The sequence below is a fragment of the Columba livia genome, chromosome 2, assembly GCF_036013475.1.
Source record: "Columba livia isolate bColLiv1 breed racing homer chromosome 2, bColLiv1.pat.W.v2, whole genome shotgun sequence".
NCBI classification, from domain to species: domain Eukaryota; kingdom Metazoa; phylum Chordata; class Aves; order Columbiformes; family Columbidae; genus Columba; species Columba livia.
Window position 1 is genome coordinate 72618165 of NC_088603.1, and position 27040 is coordinate 72645204.

The following is a 27040-nucleotide window of genomic DNA, read 5'->3' on the forward strand; positions in this document are numbered from 1 at the left end:
AACCTAACTCTGGCACTAAAGCATATCCCTAAGAACATCATTTATATGTCTTTTAAACACCTCCAGGGATGGTGACTCAACCACTTCCCTGGGCAGCCTGTTCCAATGCCTGACAGCCCTTTCTGTGAAGAATTTTTTCCTAATATCCGATCTAAACCTCCCCTGGGACAATCTGAGGCCATTTCCTCTTGTCCTGTCACTTGCTACTTGGGAGGAGGGACCAACCCCCTCCATGCTACAACCTCCTGTCAGGTAGCTGTAGACAGCGATCAGGTCTCCCCTCAGCCTCCTTTTCTCCAGGCTGAACAGCCCCAGTTCCCTCGGCCGCTCCTCATCAGACTTGTGCTCCAGACCCCTCACCAGCTTTGTCACCCTCCTCTGCACTCTCTCCAGCACCTCAATGTCTTTCTTATGATGACGGGCCCAAAACTGAACTCAGGATTCAAGGTGGGGCCTCAGCAGTGCCGAGTACAGGGGGACAATCGCTTCCCTAGTCCTGCTGACCACACTATTGCTGATACAAGTCAGGATTATATTTGATGAGTTTTAGTTCTTGTTATCATCTACACAAAATATTTTTTTTTTTTTCTGTTAGGGAAAAAAAAAAGTCTCAGAAAAATGAACTATAAAAACTCGGAGGAAAATTGAACTGTGAATCCTGTGGGCTAATGCTTTAACCCCAAGCCCAGTTTTCACTTCAGTTGAGCCAAATGCTAATGAGCATTAGGATCATTAACAACCAGGCAGGTCCAGTGTTGAAAATAAGGGGCACAGCAAAGGTTGTTTGGATGATGGCAACTGGTTTGATTTTCAGGTTTTTTGGTTTTGTTTCATAAAAGGAACTTAAAACATGAAATGGCACGATTTATATTGAGAGCTTTTTCAAATTAAAATGTTTTCTGTAGCCTCAAGGATTACAGTTTCTTTGATTACTTCTGAAACATTGAATGTGGCTACAGAAACAGAAATAATAAGTTACAACAAGAGCACATATACATAGCCAAAACATAAAACATCTAATAGAGAAAGAGAACTTCTCTGGATACTATGATCTTTCAAAAGGAGAGGCAGGTTTCAAAACAAACACGTTGGTAACTCTAGATTTTCTTTTTCCTCTTGAAAATCAATCTCAGAAAGTTATATTAATGATAAAAAAAGTATTTTGACAATTTTACACACAGTACTCAGAGTAATGGAAGTATTAGCCATTATCACTCATAACAGTACTGTGACTTACAGGAATCACTTCATTGTTTTTTTTATCTACATAACATTTTAAAAAATTACATAGATAAAAAAAAGTAACATGCATACAACAGTATTGTGTGCAGAAAACATTTTTTTATTTCCCAATCTTGGTACGAATGCATTTTTAATCCCAAAGCTGTACAGTTCTGCATTCACTGTAAAGCCATGCACATATTAAATATCTTCATTTAGCTTGCAAAATTTGCAACTGCAGCAAGAATGACATTGAATATTCATGTAGTTTCATGTTCGGTAACAACATTCAGTTAATGGTATCTTTTTAATCCACTGATTACTTCAAAATGAAGCTCGGGGAGGAGGGGGAAAGGGTTTCTTTGCTTTTTGTTCTTAATTAAAATAACTTTTAAAGGGTAAAAAAAAGAATTTAAAGCTTTTTTAAATTTTGAATTTTAATGCACATTAGTACTTAAGAGGCATTTGTTTTAAATGCAAATAAGATGACAGACAAAAATCTGACTTAAAAATAAATCACAATGAAGAAACAACTCTCCCCTTCATTCTGTTCTCTAAATTAATAGTTAATCCCATATACCACAATAATTTTATTCATACAACAGCCAGGACAACTGGGAATACCTCTGTGGTTTACATCCAACTGTTCTTTCTGACTTTCGGCTCTGGAAGACTTTACGAAAAAGTAGAGGATGCTCAGCCTTTGGCAAGATTAAGCCTTCTAACTTCATTTCTATAGATTGTCACAGAATAAATGGGTACATTTATTATTCAGATACAAAATATTGTCTTGGAGCTCAATATATTCCCAAGGAATAAAGGGCATTGCTCACACTCAGCAAATTAAACTACTGAAGACTTAAAAGGATTACAAAGATTAGGCTTTCTGTAATACTATAGAATTTACCTGATTACTCCTAATTTATTTCTTCACACACAGCCTACGAAATGCTGGCAAAAATGAACTTTTCTAGAAATGTTAGGAGTCCAAGAGATGCATAACTGTCTTAAAACACAGGGGCACATAAAAGAGCACAAGGCTGAATCTGCCCTAGGACTGATCACTAGATACAAACTCAGTAATTTCCCTTGTTCAAAGAGATGATTTATATTAGCGAAGGACACCTGCTCATTTCACAGGGTTCACAGGAGTCCTTCCAGTGGGTACATGTGTATTAGTAACTTACATGTCACATCTCCAATGAGTAAGGAAAAAGTGAATAGCTATTGTTATTTCTGAGTACTGAATCCAGGTAAGGAATTGATCATAGCTTCCATTTAAAAGTAACGGTGTTATCAGATATTAAGCTAAACAAGTATCTGCCAGTGCTAGCCTAATTGAGTCTCATAATGAAAAAGGCTTGACCAAGGGTACTAAAAAAGAAAGAAAGAAAAAAAAAACACATTAAAGCAGCCTATTGCTCTGCTACAACACAGAAGCAACAAAGACTGAGACCCAGATGGTCCTCGCTGACCAGAAATTCTCTTTGTTACTGTGAGGATTATTTTTAGAGAAGGAGTCTATGGAAGAAAAAGGAGAAGGGCGCAGGGGGTGCTGGGGAGCACAGAAGGTATCAAGTCGTGGCCACTTGAGGGGTGTGTTGATTTTTAAGTGCTCTGCACCTCATTGCTTCAGCTAATTCATCTTGCAGCAGACAGGAGCTGCTGTCCATAGACCTATGTTAGCTCGCATTGTTATTAGCCAGACCATTATGTCCTCAATAAATTATTACCTTTTTTTTTTAACTCCTTACTCTCATAGATGGCCATGCACTCAAAAGAGGTATCAGTACAACAGAGTTAAGAAGAAGAAAGACAGAACAACGTGTTTAATTGAAAAGACGTACAGTGTCTGCTCAGTGAGAACCAGCAGAGGCAGAAGCATCAGTTAAAGCACGGCTTTACTCACCCTCCTGCCTTCTCTTACCAGTGGCTACAAACTGGGCAGATAAACATGGGACAGCAGTGAATTTTGGACCATTAATGTAAAAGAAACGAACTGCAGAACCAGCACACTTTTTTTCTATTTGCTATAGTAAAATTATTTCCGAATCTCTCAGGGTGCAGAAAGCTTCTGGCAAGCTACAGAAGGGCTGAGAGAGAGAAGTGGAGTCGGACTGACCATCTTTCTCAGGAACCCTAGGCTAACTAGCCTTGTAAAGCCTGGTTCCTAGGTAACTAAAACAAGACAGAACAGACATCCTACACTGACATATCTGCATGTGGAGATGGAAGGTAATTGATTAGGGGGTTTTAAAGAGTATGCACCACATCTGGCAGTAATACAAGAAAATTAAGAGAGGCAATCTCTAGGCGTAGTATCAGAAATAGCTTCTTGACAGTAAGAACTCACGAAAGGAACAGAAAGACCATCACTTGTAGAATGCAAAATCAGACATGGCAGACCACTAGAAAATGTCATTGAAAGAACTGTCTTGCTCTGTCAAGTATTTAAAACAATGTATTGAATGCTCCAGATCTTTTTCCCACTTCTAATATTCATTGTTCCTTTACCCATTGGCAAATCCAGAAGGAAATAGAAACACAAACCTTAGGAATAAATGTAGGTGCATATTTTTACAAAATCTTTGACCTTCCTTGTGACAACCTAGCGATCTCCAGGTAATTTTTGTTATGTCGTTTACTGGCATGTAAAGTATCCAGATAGTGTGGGGATAAGTCTGGTAAAGCAAAACTGGCTCATTAAATATTATGTAAACTTAATCTTGTGCAATACATACCTGAATTAAAAAAAAAAAAAAAAAAATCAAAAATCAAAAAAACAATCTGTCATCAGCCTGATCTGGTCAATTCACAGAGAAGCACTGCGGAAGCAGGGCTAGCCAAGTCTAGGACTTCAGGCCTAAGCTACTTCATGCAAAACTAAATGGCATGTCCGTGCATTCATGGTGGACTTAACCTGCAATCCAAACAATCTCCCTATGAATAACAGTTGACTGTATAGCAATGCAACATTTCAGTAGCTTACTGCAGCTATGATCACTCTCTCCTGCTAGAAAAGATGTGCAACTTCACTGCAATATTCTGCTGACAGCAGAGGCTGTAAAGAATACAACTGATGTGAGGAATGAAAAGGAATGAAATTTTTGCTTTTAACAGAACATGAGGCCTTATGAAATATCCACAAGAAGGAAAATACAGATTTTTTTTTCCAAGAGCAATAAATGCAGTAAAATACATTTTAAAGTTTAAGCTACAAGAGTTGAGACAAAAAAAAATAATCAGAAGTGTTGTGTAAAATAGAGAGTAAAATGAAAGTTAAAAGATGTCAAAAGACAAATTTAATTTAATTATGTGTGCCCCAGGTCACTTGCACTGCAACCACCTCATATGTCTAGTGCCTAGCATGAAGTTTGCTTCTTTGCATATTACCTTCCTGTTTGTATTGACAGCTTACAAGAAGATCAAGAAGGTGAAGGGGAAAGAGTGTCACATTTCCATGAATGGAAGGGAAAAAGAAAAAGAGAGATAATTAAATTTAAATCCCTATCTCTATCTTGTCTTTGTATTTCAGTGCAAATATTGGGGGCATAGAAACAGAAAATCCCTACAGTAAGAAGACAGCACCTACTTTCACTCTGTAGGTTTACAATCATTTAAGAAGATATTTTTAATGTTTTTCTAGCTACTGTGTGGACTGCAGGAGAACTAGCAATAGCTAAGGTACTGAAGCTTAAACTGCAGCATCTGTCAACAGTTAGAGAAGGATGCCACTGCAGTCTCAGATATCACCTATAACTCCTAGAAAGTACCCACTTTAAACAACATCCTCAGCATCTGAGGTTAACCTAAAAATATCTTTCTTACTATTACTCACTTTGATCCTAATTTTGTATGTTTCAAAAGGCCACTGTTAACTAAAATACAACCACGAGAAAAACTGAACTCAGGAACTTAAAAAAAAAATTCTCCAGGAGTAACAGAACAAAAACCGGGAAAAAGTTTTGCTTGCTGTAAATTCAACTTTAGAATTTCAAGAAAATATTCAAGCAGTCAAATATAGGACTTGCTACCATTATCAATCCACTCTTGGAACTCCTGTTTTAAATTCAGGGGCCATCTCAAAAGATCTTTGAAAGCAGCCAGCATACCCTATGCATTCTGATACTATCCAGTGCTTCCTCAACAGAAAAATGAATCAGTTGAGAGGAGCAGCCTCATTGCCAGGAAACAGCATTAATGTAGCAATTTTGACACAGACCATTTGTAAATTCAGGTCCTGAAACTGAAAGGAGGTATGTCCAAGGAGAAGATATTTAATTTGTATACACAGACATTCATTACTGTAGCACCGTGTTCTGGATTTAGTAGGAGAAGAATGTTGATAATACACTGATGGTTTGTTTGTTGACAGGTAGTCAAGGACTTTTCAGTTTCCCATGTGCCAGGTGCACAAGAAGCTGGGAGGGAGCAAAGGCAGGAGAGCTGACCCAAGCTGTCCAAAGGGGTATTCCACACCATGTGACATCATGCTCAGTATATAATCTGCATTTACCCAGGGTGTAATTATTGCTGCTCAGGAATGAATGGGGCTACTGGGTCACAGTGGTGAGCAATCACATTGTACATCACTCATTTTGTACATCTTGTTATTACTATTTTCACTTATTTTTATCTCATGTTAAACTGTTCTTATCTCAACCCACACGTTTTTTTTCCTTTCCGATTTTCTCCCCCAACCCACTTGGGAGGAATGGGATCCAAGAGCAGCTACACGGTTCTAGTTGTCACCTGGGGTTAAACCACAACAATCACCCTTCCTCATTCCACTCCAAGTACCAAACAACAATTATTTTTCAGCTTGGTGTGAACTTGGCACACATCATCTCCCCTCAGCTGCAAGGTTTCATTTATTTGCACAAGGGAAATCCCCAAAGCACTTTGCGTGTGTACACAGCAAAGTAGCACAGGCACATACATACCCCTTCCCTTCTCCTGTCCATCTCTATGCTGCCAGTGTGACAAGTGATCATCCCCTGCACCCTCCCAGACAATTCGACGTAGTGTTGAATCACCGTGCACCAGTATTTAGGAAAACAAAGAGAGGAGTGTGTATGGCCTCTTGGGCTGTGCTCAATAAATTTATAAGGTGTGGATATATAACAGCATTAAAGAACAATTACATATAAATACAGGTTACAGCTGAAAGGTCAATCAATAGCCAGTTACTCTGACATTAAAACACGCTGGGGTGGAACTTTGACCAAACTTAAGACAAAAATGGAAAGAGTAAAGAATGTGAACCTGGTGAGACCACATCTGGAATATTGTGTCCAGTTCTGGGCCCCTCAGTTCAAGAAGGACAGGGAACTGCTGGAGAGAGTCCAGCACAGGGCAACGAAGATGATTAAGGGAGTGGAGCATCACCCTTATGAGGAAAGGCTGAGGGAGCTGCATCTCTTTAGCTTGGCGAAGAAGAGACTGAGGGGTGACCTTATTGATGTTTACAAATACATAAAGGGTGAGTGTCACGAGGATGGAGCCAGGCTCTTCTCGGTAACAACAAACAGTAGGACAAGGGGTAATGAATTCAAACTGGAACACAAGAGGTTTCACTTAAATTTGAGAACAAACTTCTTCTCAGTGAGGGTGACAGAGCACTGGAACAGGCTGCCCAGGGGGTCTGTGGAGTCTCCTACTCTGGAGACATTCAAAACCTGCCTGGACACCTTCCTGTGTAGTCTCACCTAGGTGTTCCTGCTCCAGCAGGGGGATTGGACTGGATGATCTTTCGAGATCCCTTCCAATCCCTAACATTCTGTGATTCTGTGATTCTGTGAATGAAAACTCCTAAAATCACTGTAAGTCTCACTAGAAAAAAACCCATGTGTCTCTTTCAGCATACCAGCTGTCAACATCATACCTAAGCCTCCTGTTTTTATTATACAGCAAGATGTTTCCCAAAAGTCTGGATGCCTACAGACATCAGCAGTCTAGGAAAGAAGGTGCAAGAACCTACCATCACCAAAGATGTGAGTCATGAGCTTTGTGAGCACTTGCTTCAGGTTGAACTCCACCAGCCTCACTGCCTCCATGGTGTGGCACTCTTGCTTGTGTGCAGTGCGATGGCCTTGCTCAAACAGCTGTAAGCCTTCACCATCTTTAATGTTGGAGAACAACTAGAACAAACCACAAAAAACATCAGTGTTTTGCATCAGTGACTCTCTGAATGAAAACAGAGAGTGAAGTTCTACGGATTTAAGTGGGAATCTTACCTGCTAAATCTGCACCCTGAAAAATAAATGTAAAGACTGATTTTATACAAGTTATGTTCACTAAACACAGAGATAAATCATTACAAGAACAGAAATATTTAAAAAAATATTTGTTTTATTTCTGTACCATATTTTCAAACAATATTATTAGCTACAGGAAAATATTAATTTATAAAGGAAACAGATAATTTTTTTCTGATTCTGTTCCTTTGGAAGTTAACATGCAGAACAAAGTACTCTATACCATATATGTAAATTGTGTCCTAAAAACTACAACACACAATGGCATTTACCAAATCTTCAACTTCCTTTGCTAAATGAATTTTTAAAAGCTGTAAATTAACTTAAACAAACAAACAAACAAATAAACAAACACAAAATCACCACAAAACCCACCACAACAACAAACCAACCAAAAAAACTTTGCAGTTTAATGAGACCTCAAGCTGCCTATATTTGATTAATCTTGGGTACAGTTTGTTCATTTAAGGACTACCATTCTCCTGCAGTTTCCCACACACAGCACCTTTCTGTGTACAGGAATTTAGTCTACGGGGAATTTAGGGATGCATCGTCTTGGTCTGGGGTTTCCAGACAAATCACCAAGTGCAGGGGCAGGCTGTATGTGAGATGTGACAGACTCACTCCTCATGCAGAGGCTGCTCCCCACCACATCTGCTGCAAGCTGAAGATTTCTGTTTCCTGTACAATCCCATATGTTTCTGGCCAGGTGATCCTGGACAGATATATCAGCAAATCTACATCCCCTCAGAGAGACCAATAAAACACTCTCACTAAGCCATGTCGTCGGAGGCTCTGTGTCTTGGGGAGAAAGCAGGCAGTTTTACGCTCTAAAGGGTAATTTTTATTGGAAATCCTTAAAGCTGTACAAAACTCAACTCTTTCAAGTCTGGAGGACAGGGAAAATTCATTGTGAAAGTGTTTCTAGTGCCCTTTCTTACCCCTTCTCCTCCGCTTTCCCATAGTCAAGTAAGCGCACATGGAGGGAGAAAAGACGCATTGAGATTTTCTTCACATTAAGCCTCCCAGCATAACTATCTCTTACTCAGGAGATGCCACAAACAGTGTGTAGCCTTAACAACTCACGGACACCCACAGAAGTTGTTTGATGCCTTCAATGCACTAAATGCTCTAAAGAAAGTTCAAGTGCATCTCTGGTAGCCTAGAAATGCTGGGCACAATTCAGACTAGCTTCTAGCATATTTCAGATAGACATAATGCATGTGGAAGGAGTCTGAGTTTAGGTAGCACACAAACTAGCAGCATAATGGATTGAGAGAATAAAAAAAAAATCCCATCAGTAGCATTTAACTTTGCATTGCTAGTCAGAAGGAGATTTGGTTGGCAGACTGAGAAAACACTTCTGAAGTTAATCTCTTTAGTGTGCTGCAGAAAAATACAAAATAAAAAAGGGGACAGAGAAATACTGAATAAAACGATTATCCATCATTTCAACAAAAATGCCCTTTCTAATCAAAAGGCAGTAGCTTGACAAAACTAGGTATTACACTTTTAAATAGCAGATTCTTTATTCAAGGGCTCACTTGAAAGATTAAACCCGCTTCTTCCTACTGGCAATGTTTCTGCACTGGCTGGAAGAACCAGATGATATCCACCCCATCACTAATTGCTGTCAGTGGGGCAGACCAGCCATCCAACTTGTGGTTTTGAAAGTCAAGGGGTATTCACAGAGGCCAGTGTCAGCCTAGGGAGGGTAATCGCCTTAGGTTCACTGGGTGGTTAATGGACAGACACAGGCTTCCTCACACAGAAACCTGGAGTGGCTAAATTAGGTTCCTGCTCTGAACTACTCTCTACAGGTAGGTATTTTTCCTTTCTATTGACTGAAAAGACTACCCTCAGTAAGCCAGAAACACCCCTCAGGCCACAGAGATTTTCCCCCTTTGGACTAGAATACTCTGTATTTACACGTTAGAAGATGTATTTGTTATTTTGCCCATCAGCAGTATTTGAGGACATGAAACTCTCTTCTTCCTTTTCCCCCTCATTCTTCCCCTTACCACCCAGCTTAAAACTGGTTCCCCAGGCTATTGCAAGGAACAGATAGTCTGGACGCTGCCTTTAAAATACAGCATTTGTATCAACAAGTACACAGAGGTACTTTTTCTTACCACTGTATTATTTCTGAAATGTTGATATTGCAATTACTGCCTGAAGCAAAATTCTGTTTTAGTGGATTATATCAGATGTGGCATTAAAATACATGCAAGCACCGTTAGAGTAAATACACTTAGTCGTAGTGCAGCCGTCTAACCTGTCTGTCTCCTCATCCTGCCAAACCTACCATACGCACCATCTCCCTCCCCGTGCCAGGACAAGTATCTGTGCAGTGGTGCACTGAGCCAGGCTGGGACATGGACCTGGGTCAGAAGTGACGCAGGAGAAGGGAAGAAACTGAAGGGGGTGAAAACAGCTCAGCTTGGTAATCAATTATCAGCATACTGGTGGCACAAGAGATGTGCTGGCACATGGGACTTTTGGCACAGGTGTGAATTTACACCAGTTTGCAGAGGCCACGAAATCGCAGCCTTATAGGCGAGTCCCTAAAAGAAGGGTAGTGGAAAGGACAGTCCCCCCTTACAGTGAGGCATTGAGAGGCACCTTGGTATTCTCCACAAAGGCTCCATCAGCTCATGTAAACTCCAGCACAGCTGTGGATGGGTTATACTGAGAAAAAAGATGCCTTACAGTTATATTAATATTTATTCCCTTCTTTCCGTTCACTGACATTGCTATGTCAATATGAACAGCTTTAAACTGATATACCAGTTTCACTATTACAATGATTGAACTGTGCTAAGTACACGTCTTGGATTAGAAACACTTTAATGTTTCTATATACATAAGGCCAGGAAAGTCAAAGCTTGAATAAAATGAAGAACTACCTACAGTCGCTCCTTTTTCATATCAGTTCTTCTCAAGCACATATCTGAAGAAATGGTGAAAAAAAAATCTAAGAGGCTTGCATAAAACACTGACACATTGAAGATATCACAATTTCATGTAGACTTATTCCTTCAGTGTAGGCTAAAATAAAATGCCCTGTCTTATTGTATTGAATATGATCAGTCATTACTACTACTAGAAAAGAACTTCCCTGTAAGCAGATATTGAGCACCCATGTATCTGCCTAGTGTAAGAACAAGCTTTTTTTTCTTTAAGTGAAGGTATGCAAAACACTGAATATTGTGTTGTCATGCATAAGTCCCAAAAAAATAATAATTACCAGGAGTTATTAACATATCTGATTGATGCTGTATTACAAAGGAGAAGGCAGAAAGGAATCAAAGTGACCTTACCATGCAGCATGAAATTTACTCACGAGTCAGCTCATAATAAGAATAAAGTCAAATTTGGTAACACATAGTGGCCAGAAGATACTGGGCTTTAACTGGACAAATACAAACAGTGCTATGCCCCTTTAAAAGCACTTCCCAGTATTTCTCAACCTGGCATGGAAGGCAGAACTCACATGAGAGACTTCCACACAGACCTCAACATTTCTTCAGTCCCTTGACAGACTTTTTTTAATCTCACATCACTTCATTATCCATACACTTAGGACTCTGTCCAAGATTAAGTGTCTCTTTACAGGACTGCATTCATAGTAGGTTTCAGATCAGAAAGATCTGTAACTAAATCCTGTCTTTCCACAATGCACTCATGTATGCCTCCTGCCAGTCACCCATACGCCAGCACTTAAGATAATGAATACCTAATGTTTGTGTACTTTACTCACAGACAAACCAGCACTTAAGACGAGCTCTACATGAGGATCTGCATGCGGCAGCACTCGACCTCGCCACATCAAATACATTCTGACTCTCTGGCCCTGATGAATATCCCTATAAATAAACAAAGAGCTGAACTCTAAATGCACTCACAAATAGCAAACCATTTCCACAACATTTTTAGTGTGCTGTAACACTCAACTGATGGATCAGGAATGATGAAGACGATGCCGCTTGAAGATGGCTCATCATAAAGGAAACCTAATGCCAGACCTAATCAGCTGCCAAGAGGATGAAACTTGTGAACCTGCAACCCCGTCCAGGCAGTTTCATGTGCCAAAGAGATACAGAGCCCATCATCCATATGACAGAATGCTCTTTGCTGCATATCTATAAGCATTGGTTTTGGGAGAAATGGCAAAAATCACTACAAGTAACAAGGCTTGCAGAGTGGTCACCTTAATTTCTGGATCCTTCAGTTTTCAGTCCTCCAATTACAGCAAGAAAAGTTATTTCTGTTTGTATTTTTTTAACCTAATCAAAGTGTTTCCTGAAAATAAACAGTAAACCATCACCATGTTTAAGGGAAAAGTTTACATACGCTTTGAAACTGCAAAGAAAAAGCAACATTGCTACACAGATATAAGTTATAACCAGACATATATGATAGGACCCAAACTTCTCTTTCTGTGGTAATAGGAGTTTCTTTATTTTTAAGCCCTCTGGACTTCCCAAATACCCTTGTAAATATTTGCTTTTTTTTTTTTTTCCCCTGCGCATTTTACATACTGACTTGAATAGATTTAACTACTTTATTCTGAAAAGCATTGCTAGATTTATTTTCTAGAAACTCTTTGAAATAAAAGATGCACTAGTGGCTTCCAAACTTTCCGGACCATAGACGACTGTGAAAATCTCACAGACCTTCTGATACCCTTTCCTGTCAGATTTTCAACTTAAAAATAACAAAATACAATGTGGATCCTCAGACCAGTGAAGCTCTACTTATTATGGCATGATTTATGCACCACAACTTAGAAAACAGTGAATAATACAATGTTCACAACTCCATGAGAGTGAAGTCAGTTCCACCTGAACTAGCCAGGCCCTTTATTCCTAACGCTCATTCAAACTTGAGGAATAAATTCACGTCAGGATACTCTAGCAAAGTAGAACACAGAATCATTTTGGTTGGAAGAGACTCTCAGGATCATCCAGTCCAACCACAACCTAACTCTAGCACTAAACCATGTCCCTAAATGGTTTGGGGCTTTAACCAGGGCAGTAAGTTTTTTACACCTTTAACAAGGTGGCCCCAGTGAGGCAGCATTTCCACCTCAGGCTCCTTGGGACTGATGAATTGCTCACAACCAGCATCTCAACCACCATCCCAGAGGCAGCAGCACCTGAAACCCGATGTGATGCACGCTGCTTATTGAGCTGGGTGTCTCACCAAATGCACGCAGCCTGCACCACTTCCCATGCCCCCATGTGCTTAAAATGCAGCTACAGCAACTGCTGGCACACAGTGGTATTACCGAGAGAGGGCACAAGCATTGATCCAGGTAGGGAGATATGTGGTAGATGTCAATCCTAAGTAAAAGAAAGAAACAAACAAACAAAACAAAACAAAAACTATTTTGTTGTTTGCCACTTATAGAAGAAAGCTGCATGGATCTCCACTTTGATACTATTATCTCAAAGCGCCCAGGCAATCCCAAATTCCCTGACTCACATGTGTTCTTGCATGGCAGGAGATCAATGCCCTCAGTCAGAGGAATTGACAAACCGACCCATGACTCTCCACGTCCACCTCATGTGGCTGCCAAGTCCTTCTCACACAAGCCTTAATCTTCACCAGCTGGGGCACTGAAGAGCATCATCCGAATCGGAAGAAACACACAGAAAAGGGGATTTCCAGAGGCTTATTTCAGGGGTTTGTATCACCCCTGGACGAGCTGCTCCCTACCCTCAAGTCGCAGAGGACTAAGAACAGAACCTTTCCTAGGCCACTTAAGACTTTTAAAATATTTGTTCCTCGATGCCCAGCTAAACTTTGCTGTTATGACTCCCAGTTCTATACACATATAATCTCACACATACTGTAAATGCTTCAAACCACTCTATCTAATAGGCTGCTCCTTGGAAGACCATGTATTTATTTAATTTTCTTTACATTTGAGGAGAAAAAAATGTGACTGAAGACAGCAAAGCACTTTCTTTTGATACAACATCAGAACAGAAACACAGTGTCCAAAGCAAACCTAATGACACTAGTTTTGCAAGTCAAAACCTTGGATGACATTCACTGATTAAAAAAAAAAAGATAAGTATATAAAACCAAAACCATTTAAATGTAGGACAAAGATATATTCCTACTACATCTTCACAGTCTTCCTATATATAGTTAGCACAAACAAGCCTGGTGAGACCATCAGTTCTCCATCTGAATAATCTGGTATTGGCCTCTGTTGGAACAAGGTTACTAAATTAGAGGAGCAATTCCTATGTTTTCACATCTGTTCCCCTTAAAATTTATGTATAATTCATTACAAACTATAAAATACCTTATGAACTCTCCTTCCAATGTGTAAACATCGTTGTCAACTGGAAAATGTTCTGCGATACCGTTGGGTTTGTATTGGCTCCCTCTGCTGGCTAAAAGGCACAAAGTGTTACCTCGCTGAGACTTCGTTGTTGTTATCAACTGTGGGAAGTAAAGAACTAGAGAGACCACTGAATAGCACAGAAATCATTCCTTTATAATCCATCCAGGAGAGCCTGCCAGTTCAAACCTGACTACAGCAGTATCAATATTGCCAACCCAAAGGATCAAACAAAGAAAAAAAGCCATACACAATAGGAGGAAAAAAATCCATATGGCCTTTAGAATGAAAAAAAAGGCATGCTGGAGGGAGAAAACACGAAACAAATACCATTTGAGGGTAATATTTAAGAAAAACAGTTTATTTTATCTCCAGAATTTTGAAGTAAATTGGGTAAGCTACTTTTGGCACTGGTTTTATCTATTCATATTAATCAGTTTCTATCTCTTCCTCATATTACATTCAGGTAATAATTATGTGAAATATTTTAAAATATACTCAGAATATGTCTAAACAGACTTCTGTATCTTTTTCAATAGCAGCCCAAGGACATTTTTTAAAAGTTTAAGGGAAATTTCAGCATGTATTATTTTAGCCATGAGTTAGTTTGGAAGATGGAAATTTCTTTAGTACTTTAACATCTGCACTCACACAAAGCTGCAGAAAAGCATCAGTTGCCTGACCATCTTCAAATTATGAACAGTCACCAGTGAAATTTCAGAATTACACACACTTTTTTTTTTCCACAAGGCTCTTATAATGATGACTGTAGGAAGTTTTACACATTGCAAGAATCTATCAGTATTTAATCTGCAACTGAAGCAAAAAAAAAGATGCTTTAGATCATGTTCGCATTTAGCACTTATGCACATCGCCCAACAAACAAAACTTTACACAGTGTGCACTATATCACTATTCTTTCTTCATTAGTCTAGAAAGCTGAGTGGACTTTGATTCCACAGAGAGACAGATACATTTTCCAGCACATAACTAGCTTCAAATTCATCAGCTATTAACATTCTCCAATAACATCTCAATCATTTTCTTGGGGAAAATGGGAGAAGAAGAAATCTACAATGCCACGAATCAGATTGTTATACCTTGTGTATTTCTAGCTAGAATATATGAGTGAACAATGTCTTAAGGGGTATACTCATTAACAAGCATTTCAATAATTAGATCAATCATACCTAAGTTTGCAGAAATTCCATTCTGCAAAAGTGTAGATGTTATAATGTCGTAGCAGATAAAATCTTTCCATCTGAATGCCTGAACTCCTCCTCAAGTATAAAATTTGTCATGAACATAAAACACTAAGAAGTGGCATTTTCATAATGTAGTATTGTGCCCTTTTCTCTTGCACATACCCTGGCTGTATACATAAACAGGCCTATGGGAAAAGAACAGCAAACAAACAAGACTGGATAAATCTGCAAGATTTCCATTTCCTAGTTTCCAAAGAAGCGGTCGCAGGCTGCATCTGACACCACACAGCTCCCAGGACATCTGCAGAGGCCGGTATGTTTTCCAAGTGGAAGAAGCTGTGGCCCCGTGGGGTGGGAAACAGCAGTGCAAACAGCATGAACCCTTCCCACCAGTGAGAAAAGCAGTGCTCTACAATCCTCCTAGTTCTCCCTCAGGCATCCAAAACCCATCAGGCTTCTCTGCCAAGCTCCTGTCATCCATTGGCAACCACAGTAAGAACGGTCTACATCCCAGTATTATTAGAGTAAGCTAGTTGCATTTATAGAAATGTGAATTTGGCAGTAATGCTACAAGCATACACAAATACAAATCAATTACTATTTGGAAAACAAACTGGCTTATATTTACCACTGATCAATGATACAGCAGAATACTTAATGACACCCAAGCATTTGTAGAACATGCAAGCTGTGCCAACAAAATATAGAAACTCAAGAGCCCTGGACATCTACCTAGAGCTCTTCAGCTGATGCCTCTGGACTCTGACAAGGTTACCGTGTGTGTATCACACACCCATAGCTGTCAGCTGCAACAGATGAATCCTTTAATGCAGCTTTAGGATGGGATGAAGAATGAAACAATTAATTTAAAAAGACATTCATTTACAAAAGGTTGGAGCTATTAAAAGAAAAAAGATGACAGAATATAAACTGTACTCTGGATCTAGCTGCAGCAACTCACATCCATAAGTCCTTCAAGTATTAATACGATAAAGTTTTTGGTAAAGTGACCTCACCAGAAGAGACTTGTGATAGACCTAGAATTGAATTGTGCAGGTCATCAGCTGAACAAGCTGTTTCCTTTCAGAAAATGTGTTATTTTGCTAGCTTTCAAGAATATTGTTTTTCCATTTTTTCCACATTTTTCTGGGGAAGTTTAGAGTTGTATTCAAATTCAACGTTTTCCACCTATGCTTTTCCCAAATTAAAAGTATTACTACATAATCAATCACTTGATCTTTATCAATGTAAAACACATGTTTTATGCTGCTGTAACATGTTTACGTGCATGCACTTTTGCTTGCAGCAAATACAAGATCATGCAACTTGTCCAAAATCTCTTTCACCCCAACTAGAGAATTCCTACCTCATGACAGGAGAAGAGCCGAACTCCTTCCATCTGATGGAAGACTGGGTAGTGGGTGTTATCAATGGTATCACGGCGGTAGACATCTCCCACTGCCAGAAAGGCGTCTAGGCCGGAGTGTATCAAGTCCCACTGATGAGCCGATGTATGTGCTCTTAGCATGTGATCACGATTCAAGTAATAGTTATCCTCTTTTCTTCTGCTGGCGTGGTTCTGAGGAATAAGCAAGCTATCAAAATTCTGCTGTACTGTAACTACTGGAGAAAGACCGTCATAGACAGAAAAGAGTGGAGTCCCACGGCGTCCTGTATATTGTTTGTAAAAGTGGTCCTTCACTTGCTCCTTGATTAGCCACAAAGGGTGATGCTTTTTGTTGTGCAAGTTCTTCCCTACCTTGGAAAGAACTTTCTCTGTGACATTGCTGTAGTCATCCTGAGGATAAGCTTTACCAAGCAGTTCCACAGTATTTGAGCACGGCGTGTTGACAGCAAAATCTGAAGGTACAGACTTGGATGAAGAATGCCTTGAATGGGTGGGAATTCCTCTTACCTTTACTTTTGGTGATAAAGCTGTTTTAGAATACTTAGCTACTCTCATGAATTTCCAGAGCATTGCCATTGCAAACTCTTGGATGATCTAGGAAAAGAAAAAAAAAATAAAATTTTTTAAAAGTTAGGAATTGCAATCTTGCTGCAGGAATTGCTAGTATCTCAGGGATAAGTGACATCCAAATGTCTACTTGATTGATATGACAAAGATCCCATTGTCAATCACTATTTTGATTTCAGAGGAGGCAAAATATCCTTGTGATCAAACTTCAGCTAGAATATCTTATTCAATTATCAATTTTCTGCATGACTGCGTCAGTATTAATGACTCCAGACCCAGCGTTAACCTCATTCCAGATACTGCTTCTCTTTGCAGATGAATAAACATCAGGTGTTCTTTGAAACTATCTTTCATCTGGTTAAAATATGAGGCAATAACTGAATGCTACTTATGAGAAATTCAGAAATTTAACAACGCCCCTTGGCAGTCAGGGACTTGCTTATAGTAAAAACCCAAGCGTTAACTTATTGCTGTATCATCTCCCCACATTAGCAGAAGATACGGAACACATTCCACATCAACAAGATGCATGTGGCACCCACTACGCAATCGCCACTAATTCTTACTTAATGTCAAACAAAAACAGTTTAACCTTTTAAACCACTGAACCACTGCAGAAAAACAGATGGCCAGACCACAAGGCATATATTTATACATAAACAGCTTATTAAGTTCACATATGAATATTGCACAAGATTCACAGCAAAGGCTCCACATAGTCAGAACCAACGTTAGCATTTTGGGATGAGCACAAAACTCCTTTTCCATATCTTCTCAGAATGGCCATTTTCATGGCCTCCACCACTGTACCAGGCAGGGAGGCTCCCCAAATATCAGGAAGGTGAAGAAGTGATGAGATTCTGAAAGATGTCTGAACTGAACAACTTGTTTCCTACCATCTTTACACATCTGTCTTGTTTGCAAAGAGGCTTTGTGCTTCACGTGTACACAGCTGCATTACTTTCCAGTGTTCTAAGGAATAAATTCCAAAACCAAATAGTTTTGCGGATCACGAGCCCACTTCACTCCAAATGCATAAGGTAAATCTGAGATGCACTTGAAAATCTATAGTTGAGCTTCACAAATATTAGTATAGGTTCCAGTAAAATAACTAAGTATTACAATTTGTTTATTACGGAATGAGAAAACAGAGGCATTAGAAGATAAGTGACCGGGGAAAGGCATCTGCTCCAAACAACAAACTGGTTTGTATTTCTCTATGAACCAAGAAATCCAGAGCCGCAGGTTTCCTGGGTGAAGGAATTTCCCATGAAAGGGAAGACAGGACGTAAGTAATGAATAGACCACAGTCTTCAAGGGATAGATTTCCATCTTTACACTAGGCTAGCTTTCCACGGAAACTTAAGAGAAGCAAGTGTGAAAAAAGAACAAACAAGCTAAAATTATTTTTCATACTCCGAAGCTCAAAAAATACATATACAAATGGAACAGACACATTCTAGAATGTAGAGTCCCCAAAAAACAGATCTGTAAAAGGTAACGGGTATGTTCATATTTGGCTTCCTTTTGTCTGGTTTACACCTGCATGTTCTCCATAGGTCTATTTCCTGAAGTAATTGTATCTCAATAAATCAAAACAAAGGCAAGTTGAGTAGTCAGAAATTAAATTTGGCAGGGCAGCATAAGTTTACTAAATATAAGTTTTAATCGTTTTCCCGGTTATTATCGTAAGTAAAGAGTAGCTACAACTTTTATCGAGTTTTGAAACTTTCCAGAAGGACTATTATTTTTTTTTAAGAGCTCGCCAAACTATTTCACCAAATTAGTTCTTGGCCATTATTGATAAGATTCTTCCACAAATGAATTCACACACACCCACCAAAAACCCCTCTGACACAGACTAAATGAGGGATAGCCTTAGATTTTGAAAAGAGGCTCAATTTTCCCCAAACATACGTTATCCTTCATAGAAAGTGAGTTCTCATTTTCAAACAGCTGCTTGAAATACCCAGTTCTAGTCAGATAATGAATTCAGCTTCCCTTAAGTAAATATCACCATCTGCCCATACATTTATTTTTCTAAAAAATTTGATTCAAAACTTATACAACTGTAATGTATGAAGAACTCTCATGACAATCGCAAGTCTCGTGATGTTTGCTGCTTTCCTAAATGCCATTCCTCTGAGAATAGGACAACCATATAAGAAGTTTAACTTTCACATAAACAGTTCTTCTCATGATTTTAACTTTACAGAAAAATAAATTAGAACATGAACCATAAGCGGTTGGGGGGGACGGACGGACGGACGGACGATGCTTGTTAATTTTAAGATTCATGATTTTTAAGGGAGACTCTAACGTATATATCTCTCTCTATATATATCTATATATATATCTATATATATATATAGATATCTATATCTATATCTATATCTATATATATATATATCTAACGTATATATCTCTAAGGTCTTACCTGATGATATTTCAGTATTTGTAATGAGGAACACTCCTATTAGTTTCTGACAGTTCAGAAATGCTAATTTTTCTGAGTAAGTGATATATATTCTTCACAAACCTGTACAGGAGAAAAACCTACAGATGAACTTGTATCAGAGTTTTAATCCTAACATTATGCTTTTGCCTTAAATAGTTAAATTGCATTTCTATCTGCACTATTATTCTAAACTAAAGCAAAAATCTACTGTGAGAAGAAAAAAAGTTACAGTTAGCCAACGCTATTTGACGAGTTATCCAATGTCCAAGTACTCCAAACAACAGCAAACAAGCAGTAAAGGTGCCACTGACATGGTTATCACACAACTGCCAGAAACACTGAAGTCCTTCACCAAGACTCTTCCGCTCCCATGTCCCACCACAGACTCCTCTATACTACTTTCAGGACCATTACAGAAAAATAGTATTGGAATTAGTTCAGCTCAACTGGTGATAAATTACATTTGGGGAGAGAAGCCATAGAGAAGGAAAGAAGACGGATTTTCACTCTTTACACTGTACAAGAAAACAAATCAAATAAATGTTTACCAGGGCAGAGAGCAACACTGGAAAATAGGGAAATCTCTCTACTTTTCTGCTAGCAATAAATAACTGATGTTAATGATACACTAATTACTGATATTTACTTGTACTAAATAGAAATTATTTCTAGTAGACATCTATCTAAATGTCTGAAAAAGCAGACCTTCCTTCGTTTCCACCACGCTTATTATTTGGCAGTAAAACGAAGCTGGTTTCTGTGTGCAATGACAAAACCCGAATCCCACAGCAAAGACCACCAGTCAGCTAACAACCACAGCAAGCCAAACAGCCGCTGTAGGTCATGGAGCCTAAACCAAATACATAAATAGGAAATAAACATTGAACAACCACCACTGGCATCTATGATCTGAAGATGGCAAAGAGCTCCACCAGCATTACCAGTGGTGAATCAGGTGCTCTGAGCTTGATGGTGGCTCTGACTTGCCATGGAGAGCCAATACAAGCTTTTGGAAGCAGGTTGCCCTGTCAGCAGTTCCCAGTGGGGCTTCTCAAAGTGCTGCATGCAAGCACCAGGCCCACCACCTCCTCTTAGACAGGTCCTTACCTTGATGGTGTCACTGCCACCTTCCTGGGTGCCTCAGCAGCTCCTCTGAAGCTCCATGGGCTTGTCCCTGTACCTCAATCTCCATATTGAAAAGTCTGATACAACTGTACGAACTCAAATCTTTGATAGCGATGATATTGTACATTATGTTTTGGCAACACATTTGGAACCATGCCCATGCATGGGTATGAGCGTTTGAGCAGCTTCGAGGTAGATCAGAGGGCAGGGGGTGGCACCCAGAGGTGGAGGTATCAGAACAACCCTGTCTGCACTGTGGACAGACCAGGCACAGATGTGACAGCACTTGTCAAAGTGTGGCCTCTACCACAGGCCCGGTGCCATTTCCACAGCAGCTCCAGTTGATGGGCAAGGATCCTCCATCTCCCACAGAAAAACAACCATCCCCCTGCAGCATTAGAAACATTACATGAGCAGAACTACACTACAGTGTGGTTAACATAAGGGAAACAGCAGGAGAAACACCAAAAACTAATGTGATTTTGGAGCACATGCTAAAGGCACTTTGATGTGATAAGGGATCGCATTGCTGTACTGCTAAGGCATGTCCTTCCACATCTAATATCCATGTTGCCATGTCACAGTGCAGCAAGGATTAAGACAGAATTATCACAGCTGCAGTGGTATTTGTCACAAGTGCCCTCTACTCCACTGAGGCTTAGGAAAGAATCGTAGACTCAGTGAAATTCCTCCTTACACCTGCCTTGAAAATGGAGGAGAAACGATGGGAGCAGCTCACAACGAAGAGAAAAATGCTTGTGCACCAGTGCTGTTTTACTCAGAAAAGTGTAAGAGGGAAGGCTCTTGTTTGAGCAAAGCAGAGGCCAGCAGTGACCGAACAGGTCTGCTTTCAGGGCCACGTGCTGGGTATTCCTACCTGGGAAGCAAGGGCACCCTTGCTCTCCCTGCCCGCTTTTCTATATGCCCTGTGCTTTGTACTGTTTATGGCTGCAGAAACACAGATGGGCTACTGCATACATAAACCAAAGTACAAGATGGGTTTGAAACCAGAATTCTGCAAAGATGAGAGTCTGTCTCCTATCCAAGAATAGCTAATTAATGCAGGACTCTGAAGTGCCATGGAAAACGTTAGAAAAGTTGGGCTGCCACCATTTTGTGATGTGACAGCTTTTATCTACCGTATGTGTGGGGAGGGGAGTTCAACCAACATAGCATATGTTAAAACAAAAATTATAAGCATATGCTAGGCTGCTAAAATTGGACATTTACCAGTCTGCTCAGCAATTTAGCTAAGCATTGAATTTTAGTTTTGAAAACTATGTAGGCATACAGCAGCAAATATCCTTGTATTGCCACGAACATATCTACATATGACAGAAATTATTTTGCATGCCGTACTAATAACGAGCTCAGATTTTTTTGTCAAGCTGTCCTGATTTCAGCTGGGATAGAGTTAATTTTTTTCCTAGCAGCTGTTATAGTGCTGTGTTTTGGATTTAGGATGAGAAGACTGCCAATAACACACTGGTGGTTTGGTTGTTGCTAAACAATCCTTATACCAAGTCAAGGACTTTACAGCCAGGAGGCTGGAGATGCACAAGAAGCTGGGACAGGGCACAGCCAGGACAGCTGTCCCAAACTGGCCAAAAGGATATTCCATACCATATGACATCATGCTCAGTATTTAAGCTAAGCAAAAAAGACAGCCAGGAGATTACTGCTCAGGGACAGCCTGGGCATCGATTAGTGGGTGGTGAGCAACTGCACTGTGAATCACTTGTTTTGTATATTCTGTTATTACTATTTTTGTTATTTTTCTCTTCCTTTGCCATCCTGCTGAACTGTCTTTGTCTCAATTCATGAGTTTTAGTGGCTTTTTTCAATTCTCCTCCCCATCACACTGGGGCGAAGGGGAGGAGTGAGCAAGTAGCTGCATGGTGTTTAGTTACCAGCCGGGGTTAAACCACTACACAGGCTCACTTTAAAATGTGGATATATTGTTGCACACCAGAACAGACTTTCATTTTTATGGAGCATGCTGAATTTCTGTTATATACACAGACCTCTGAAATTGCCTTACAGACAACTTAGAATGAATCCACTTTAGAACCTGACCTTCCAAGGGCAGAACATTTTCAGATGTCCCTGGTGATGGCTAAACACCCAATGGAACAAAATATTGCACGCACTACAGAGCACCAAGGAAGATTACATAGCCTTCAAGTATTTTCTTCTTGATTTCATCATGTACTTGCAGTTCATCTAGTTAATAATCCATCAGCAAATTCCAAGAAACATGCAGAGTAACTATTTTTGTGTTATTTTTCTTAACTGAAGTAAAAATGTGTCACAAGCTGGCTTACTGTCTGCTCTCTAATAGAGACACATTAATCATGATGTTGCCTTCGGCAACATTTTGAGGCTTGCAATATTGAGAGAGAAAATTGAAAAACAAACAAACAAACATTTCTGGGATAAGGCATGACCACATTTTCTCTCAGCATTACATGAAAGACCTTCGTAAATATGAAAGAAAAGATATTAACAACCACGCATCTTTTTCACTGATCCAGAAGATGCCTGTTGTCTCAAGGAAGGTCAGTATCTCATGCCCAGTCTTAAATACATGAGGTGCTGAAGGCGAGCACAGACAGCACCACACCTTCAACCACCTTTAACATTCTTTAGGACTGCAGGATGGGCTTAGATCGTCACAGTGGGCAGCAAATCTTTGGAGAGGGGAACACACTTCCACAAGCACTTCTGGGCAAGCACCAGTTTTAAAGTGTTTCGAGTCATCACTTGAGTATGCTCACCATTCAGTTTCAGGTTGGATATTGCAAATTATCACAAATGTTATATTGACATCACACTGCAACAAGTTCCAGTTACCCGTGCAGTCCTGCAATGGCTGCTACAGGCACTAGTTTCCCCTGATACACAGTGTCACTCCAAGATTGTTCAGGTTTATCTGTAAGTTTCCCAATTATTTAAAGGATAATACTTCTCAAGACATACGATTCAAGACAGGTAAAATGCATTTCAGTAGTCAAAATACTTGTAAACTGCGCAGCTGTGCTGCATAGCTGGTATAAGATTGTTTCAAAGATGGACATAATCGGGTTTCAGGACAACCTGTAGTAGGTTTAAGCACCTCAAAAGTAGAGTATCCACACAGTGAAATTTGTGATCAGCAAGCTCATTAGGTACATCAAATTGCTGAACTATTCAGAAAGTTTATAATTTTTTAAAAGAGAAAAGTATACAGCACAGTTGGCATTAGAAGTTAAAGACCAAAGGCAAACAAATTCAGACTTCTGATTTTAGAAGGTGGAAAGACACCAAACTCTATAACATGCAAAATTCAGGAGTTTAAGGCAAGCAGTCCAACCATAGCGTATTTAGTTGAACAGAAAAACATAGATTAAAAAACAACAAACAAACAAACACACACACACAAAACCCACCCACAAATACAAAGAAAAGAAACTAGCAGTGTAAATATATATATATATACACACATGACAGTATCTTAAATTAAGGTAAATCACCCCTGTTTGGAAACAGTATCTAATTTTCTTTCACTTATACCTTAATTGTTTCTTTATTTTCTTTTTCACAAACTAAAGCAGAGTTTGTTTTTTACTGAAATGTCAGTTAATCCCTTTAATGGAAAGTTTCTATAGTGTGTGATGACTAAGGGACACAAAACTCTACTGAAAATTAAGCAGCTGTGATCTGAGCTCCTACTGACATACCTGTGCTCTTTCCTCCCTCCGCAATGAGATGAAACAGCTAATAGCCAATTCTGTATTTTAAGGGAAAATCCTCATTACACAACCATTTTTGAATGCATTACATTTCAAATTACAGACTGCAAAAAGACAATGCTGAAAACATTCTTAAATATTCCCAAATGTGTCCCCTGCTTTTAAATACAAACATTTTTCAAAGGATGCAACCTGAAAAAACACTACCTTTGTCTGCTGAGGGAATATTCTTTTTCCAGTTCCTTGAAAATGTTGCCAACTAGCTTTCTTCCTTAGAAGATATATTGTAAATAACTGTCAGATGAAAGGGACAGAGACTTTTAAATACCTATAAAATCCTCACTGCAGTCAAGATTACCACTATCTCTTCTGCCTTCTCTTTTCCACTAATATCTGGAACTCGATTATCTGTATTTTTCTATAGAGGCATATTCCATCAAGAATTTTACTCATACGGAGTTTTATCTGAGTAAAAAGTAATTTGTTTAGAAAACAGATATTAGCTGTATATATGTGTAGTGTTATACTTTCTTAGTTCTCAGTGATTAACTACACCATTTAAACATAATAAAACCACAGAGACCTCATCCTGCCTTAACAGGAGGAGGGAGTAATAATTTTTTTGCAGTCAGTTATTAAATGTCAAGAATGGGACACATACAGACTCAGTAACAGTGCAAAGGACAGCAGAGGAAATATAAGTGATTACTTATAAGCATTAATAATTTCCATGATATCAATTCAAATCACTACACCATAAAACAACAACTCCACAGCACGGGGTGGGTGATAAACGTGGTACGTGATGCACTCCTTGAAACAGCAAAACCTCCTGAACTTCAGCACTGCTGCTCATGTAGAGAAAGTCATCTACAGGTGCACTGCCATGTGTCAGTGGCCTCTGTGGGATGAAGACACACACTGCAATACACTGTAGAAAAGCATAAATCTAGCTGTATATATATATAGAGAGAGAGAGAGAGAAAGAGTGCTATATATACATATATATAAATATAAATATATATATATATATATATCCTTTATTTTTATAATTTAAGTTAGGATGACTCCGGAAGTGCTGGATCCTACTGGTGGGCCAAGCAGGAAGCTGCAGCCTCCCTTCTGGAGAAGCACAGCACCTCCCTGGCAGGAGTAGCCCAGCCCTCCAGAGATGCCCATGTTAGACAAAGGAGATATCCTTCATCTCAGAAGGCATCATTCATTGATCAAATAATGACTGACTGCCTCCTCCAGTGAAAAGGCAGGAAGAAACACAGCAGCAGCTTACATACCAGATGCAACACACATGCTACCTAATGTGCTATTCTTGATCTTTGACTGCAAAATATTCAAACCTTTCCAAATACACAAGCTTCAGACACCTCATTTCTCACAGTGAAAAATGAAACTTGAGAAACAAACCCAGCCCACCCCATACAAAAAGCAAATTTCTTAGATGGGTCATGCCAGAGGAGGCAGCTAAACATGAATCACTCGTCTCATCCACAAAGTCTTCAGCTTTACCTGCTATCTCGTGGTAGTGCTCCAATTCCCACCATCTCCTTCCATTCTTGAGGAGAACTGGGGAAATCCATTTTTCACCATAGATGTCCAGATTCCCTCCTTAGTAATACCCCAGAAACCATGCTGTAGTTTCAATGAGTATTCAAAATACTACTATGAAATAATATAATTAATATTTTAAACCAGGGATTTAATTCATGTTTTTAATATGTATGTAATCAACTTTGAAATCAAACCAGCCTTTCTTACCATGTTTCAACACTAAGTGGAGGGGGGCGCAGTATTATAAGTTTTGTGTCATATCAATTTTCTTTCACACCAAGTTCTGTAGAGATCAGTTTCACATATTTTCTATCATCTTGAGCCAAAATATCATCAGAGATCCACATCTTAGACCTAGCTGTGATTTGAACTTGATCTCAACTCTAAGTCATCTGCAGTATCGTGCATTGGTCTGTCTCTGTTACAGAAACAATGAAAGTCTGTGAACTGACAGAGCCTTTACCAGGACTATGTATATTTCAACAGCCAATCAAAAAAAAAAAAAAAAAAAGAAAGACAGGAGACAAATTAATCTATGGATTTTACTTCAGAATCAATGTCTTGCAGTCTTATGTAAAGATAAAGAAGAGAAAACGTAGGTGTTTGCAGCTGATCCTCCACTGCAGTCCAGCACCGCCCAGTCAGAAAATACATGATCACACATGTACAAAGAAGTCATCTCTAGTTTGAACTGCACCATCTTCATTTATCTGTCACGGGCTCTGACAAAGCGTTTAAGAAAAAGATTAGAAGGCTCCTGAGGAAGGAACTACATTTCCCTGCCTGGGGCATACCACTTCTCCGAGGTTGGTAGGAACACGGCTGAAATATTAATGAGTAAGCCATTTGTCAAGAAAATTATGCAAGAAGCCTTGGCAGCCACACAAAGAGGCCAGCAGTAAGATACCAAGTTAGGGCAGTACGAACTAAGCCATTAAAAGAGAAAAGGAGAAGGAAAAAGAAAAAATCATCTTCATTTGCTTGTCCATGCTCACAAGCTTTGGAAGAAAACAACAAATGAATGAATGGGAATACTTAAAGATAAAAATTCATCCCACTCAGAATTAGTAATAACAGGTACTAACTTATAAAAGAGACTATGAGCCACTCTGAGATCTAGAATTCAAGATTTCAAGTCTTGATT

General features: G+C 39.3%; 1 protein-coding gene across 17 annotated transcripts in view; it reads right to left on the minus strand.

Moving 5' to 3' along the window:
- Positions 1–27040, minus strand: part of FARS2 (phenylalanyl-tRNA synthetase 2, mitochondrial) — a 295038-nt gene that overhangs the window by 213026 nt on the left and 54972 nt on the right. For 12 of the 17 annotated variants that reach the window (XR_010470290.1, XM_065052481.1, XM_065052482.1 and 9 more), the window contains 2 exons: positions 16408–17043; positions 7202–7361 (listed from right to left, as the gene is read on the minus strand). Coding sequence is in view for 16 of the 17 variants with exons in the window: in XM_065052481.1 (XP_064908553.1) it covers positions 7202–7361; positions 16408–17025 (778 nt within the window). In the remaining variant the exon portion in view is untranslated. Of the gene's footprint in view, positions 1–7201; positions 7362–7457; positions 7474–13797; positions 13818–16407; positions 17044–19453; positions 19556–27040 lie in introns of those variants that run through there. The other 5 variants (XM_065052478.1, XM_065052480.1, XM_065052485.1 and 2 more) reach the window with 4 other exon arrangements.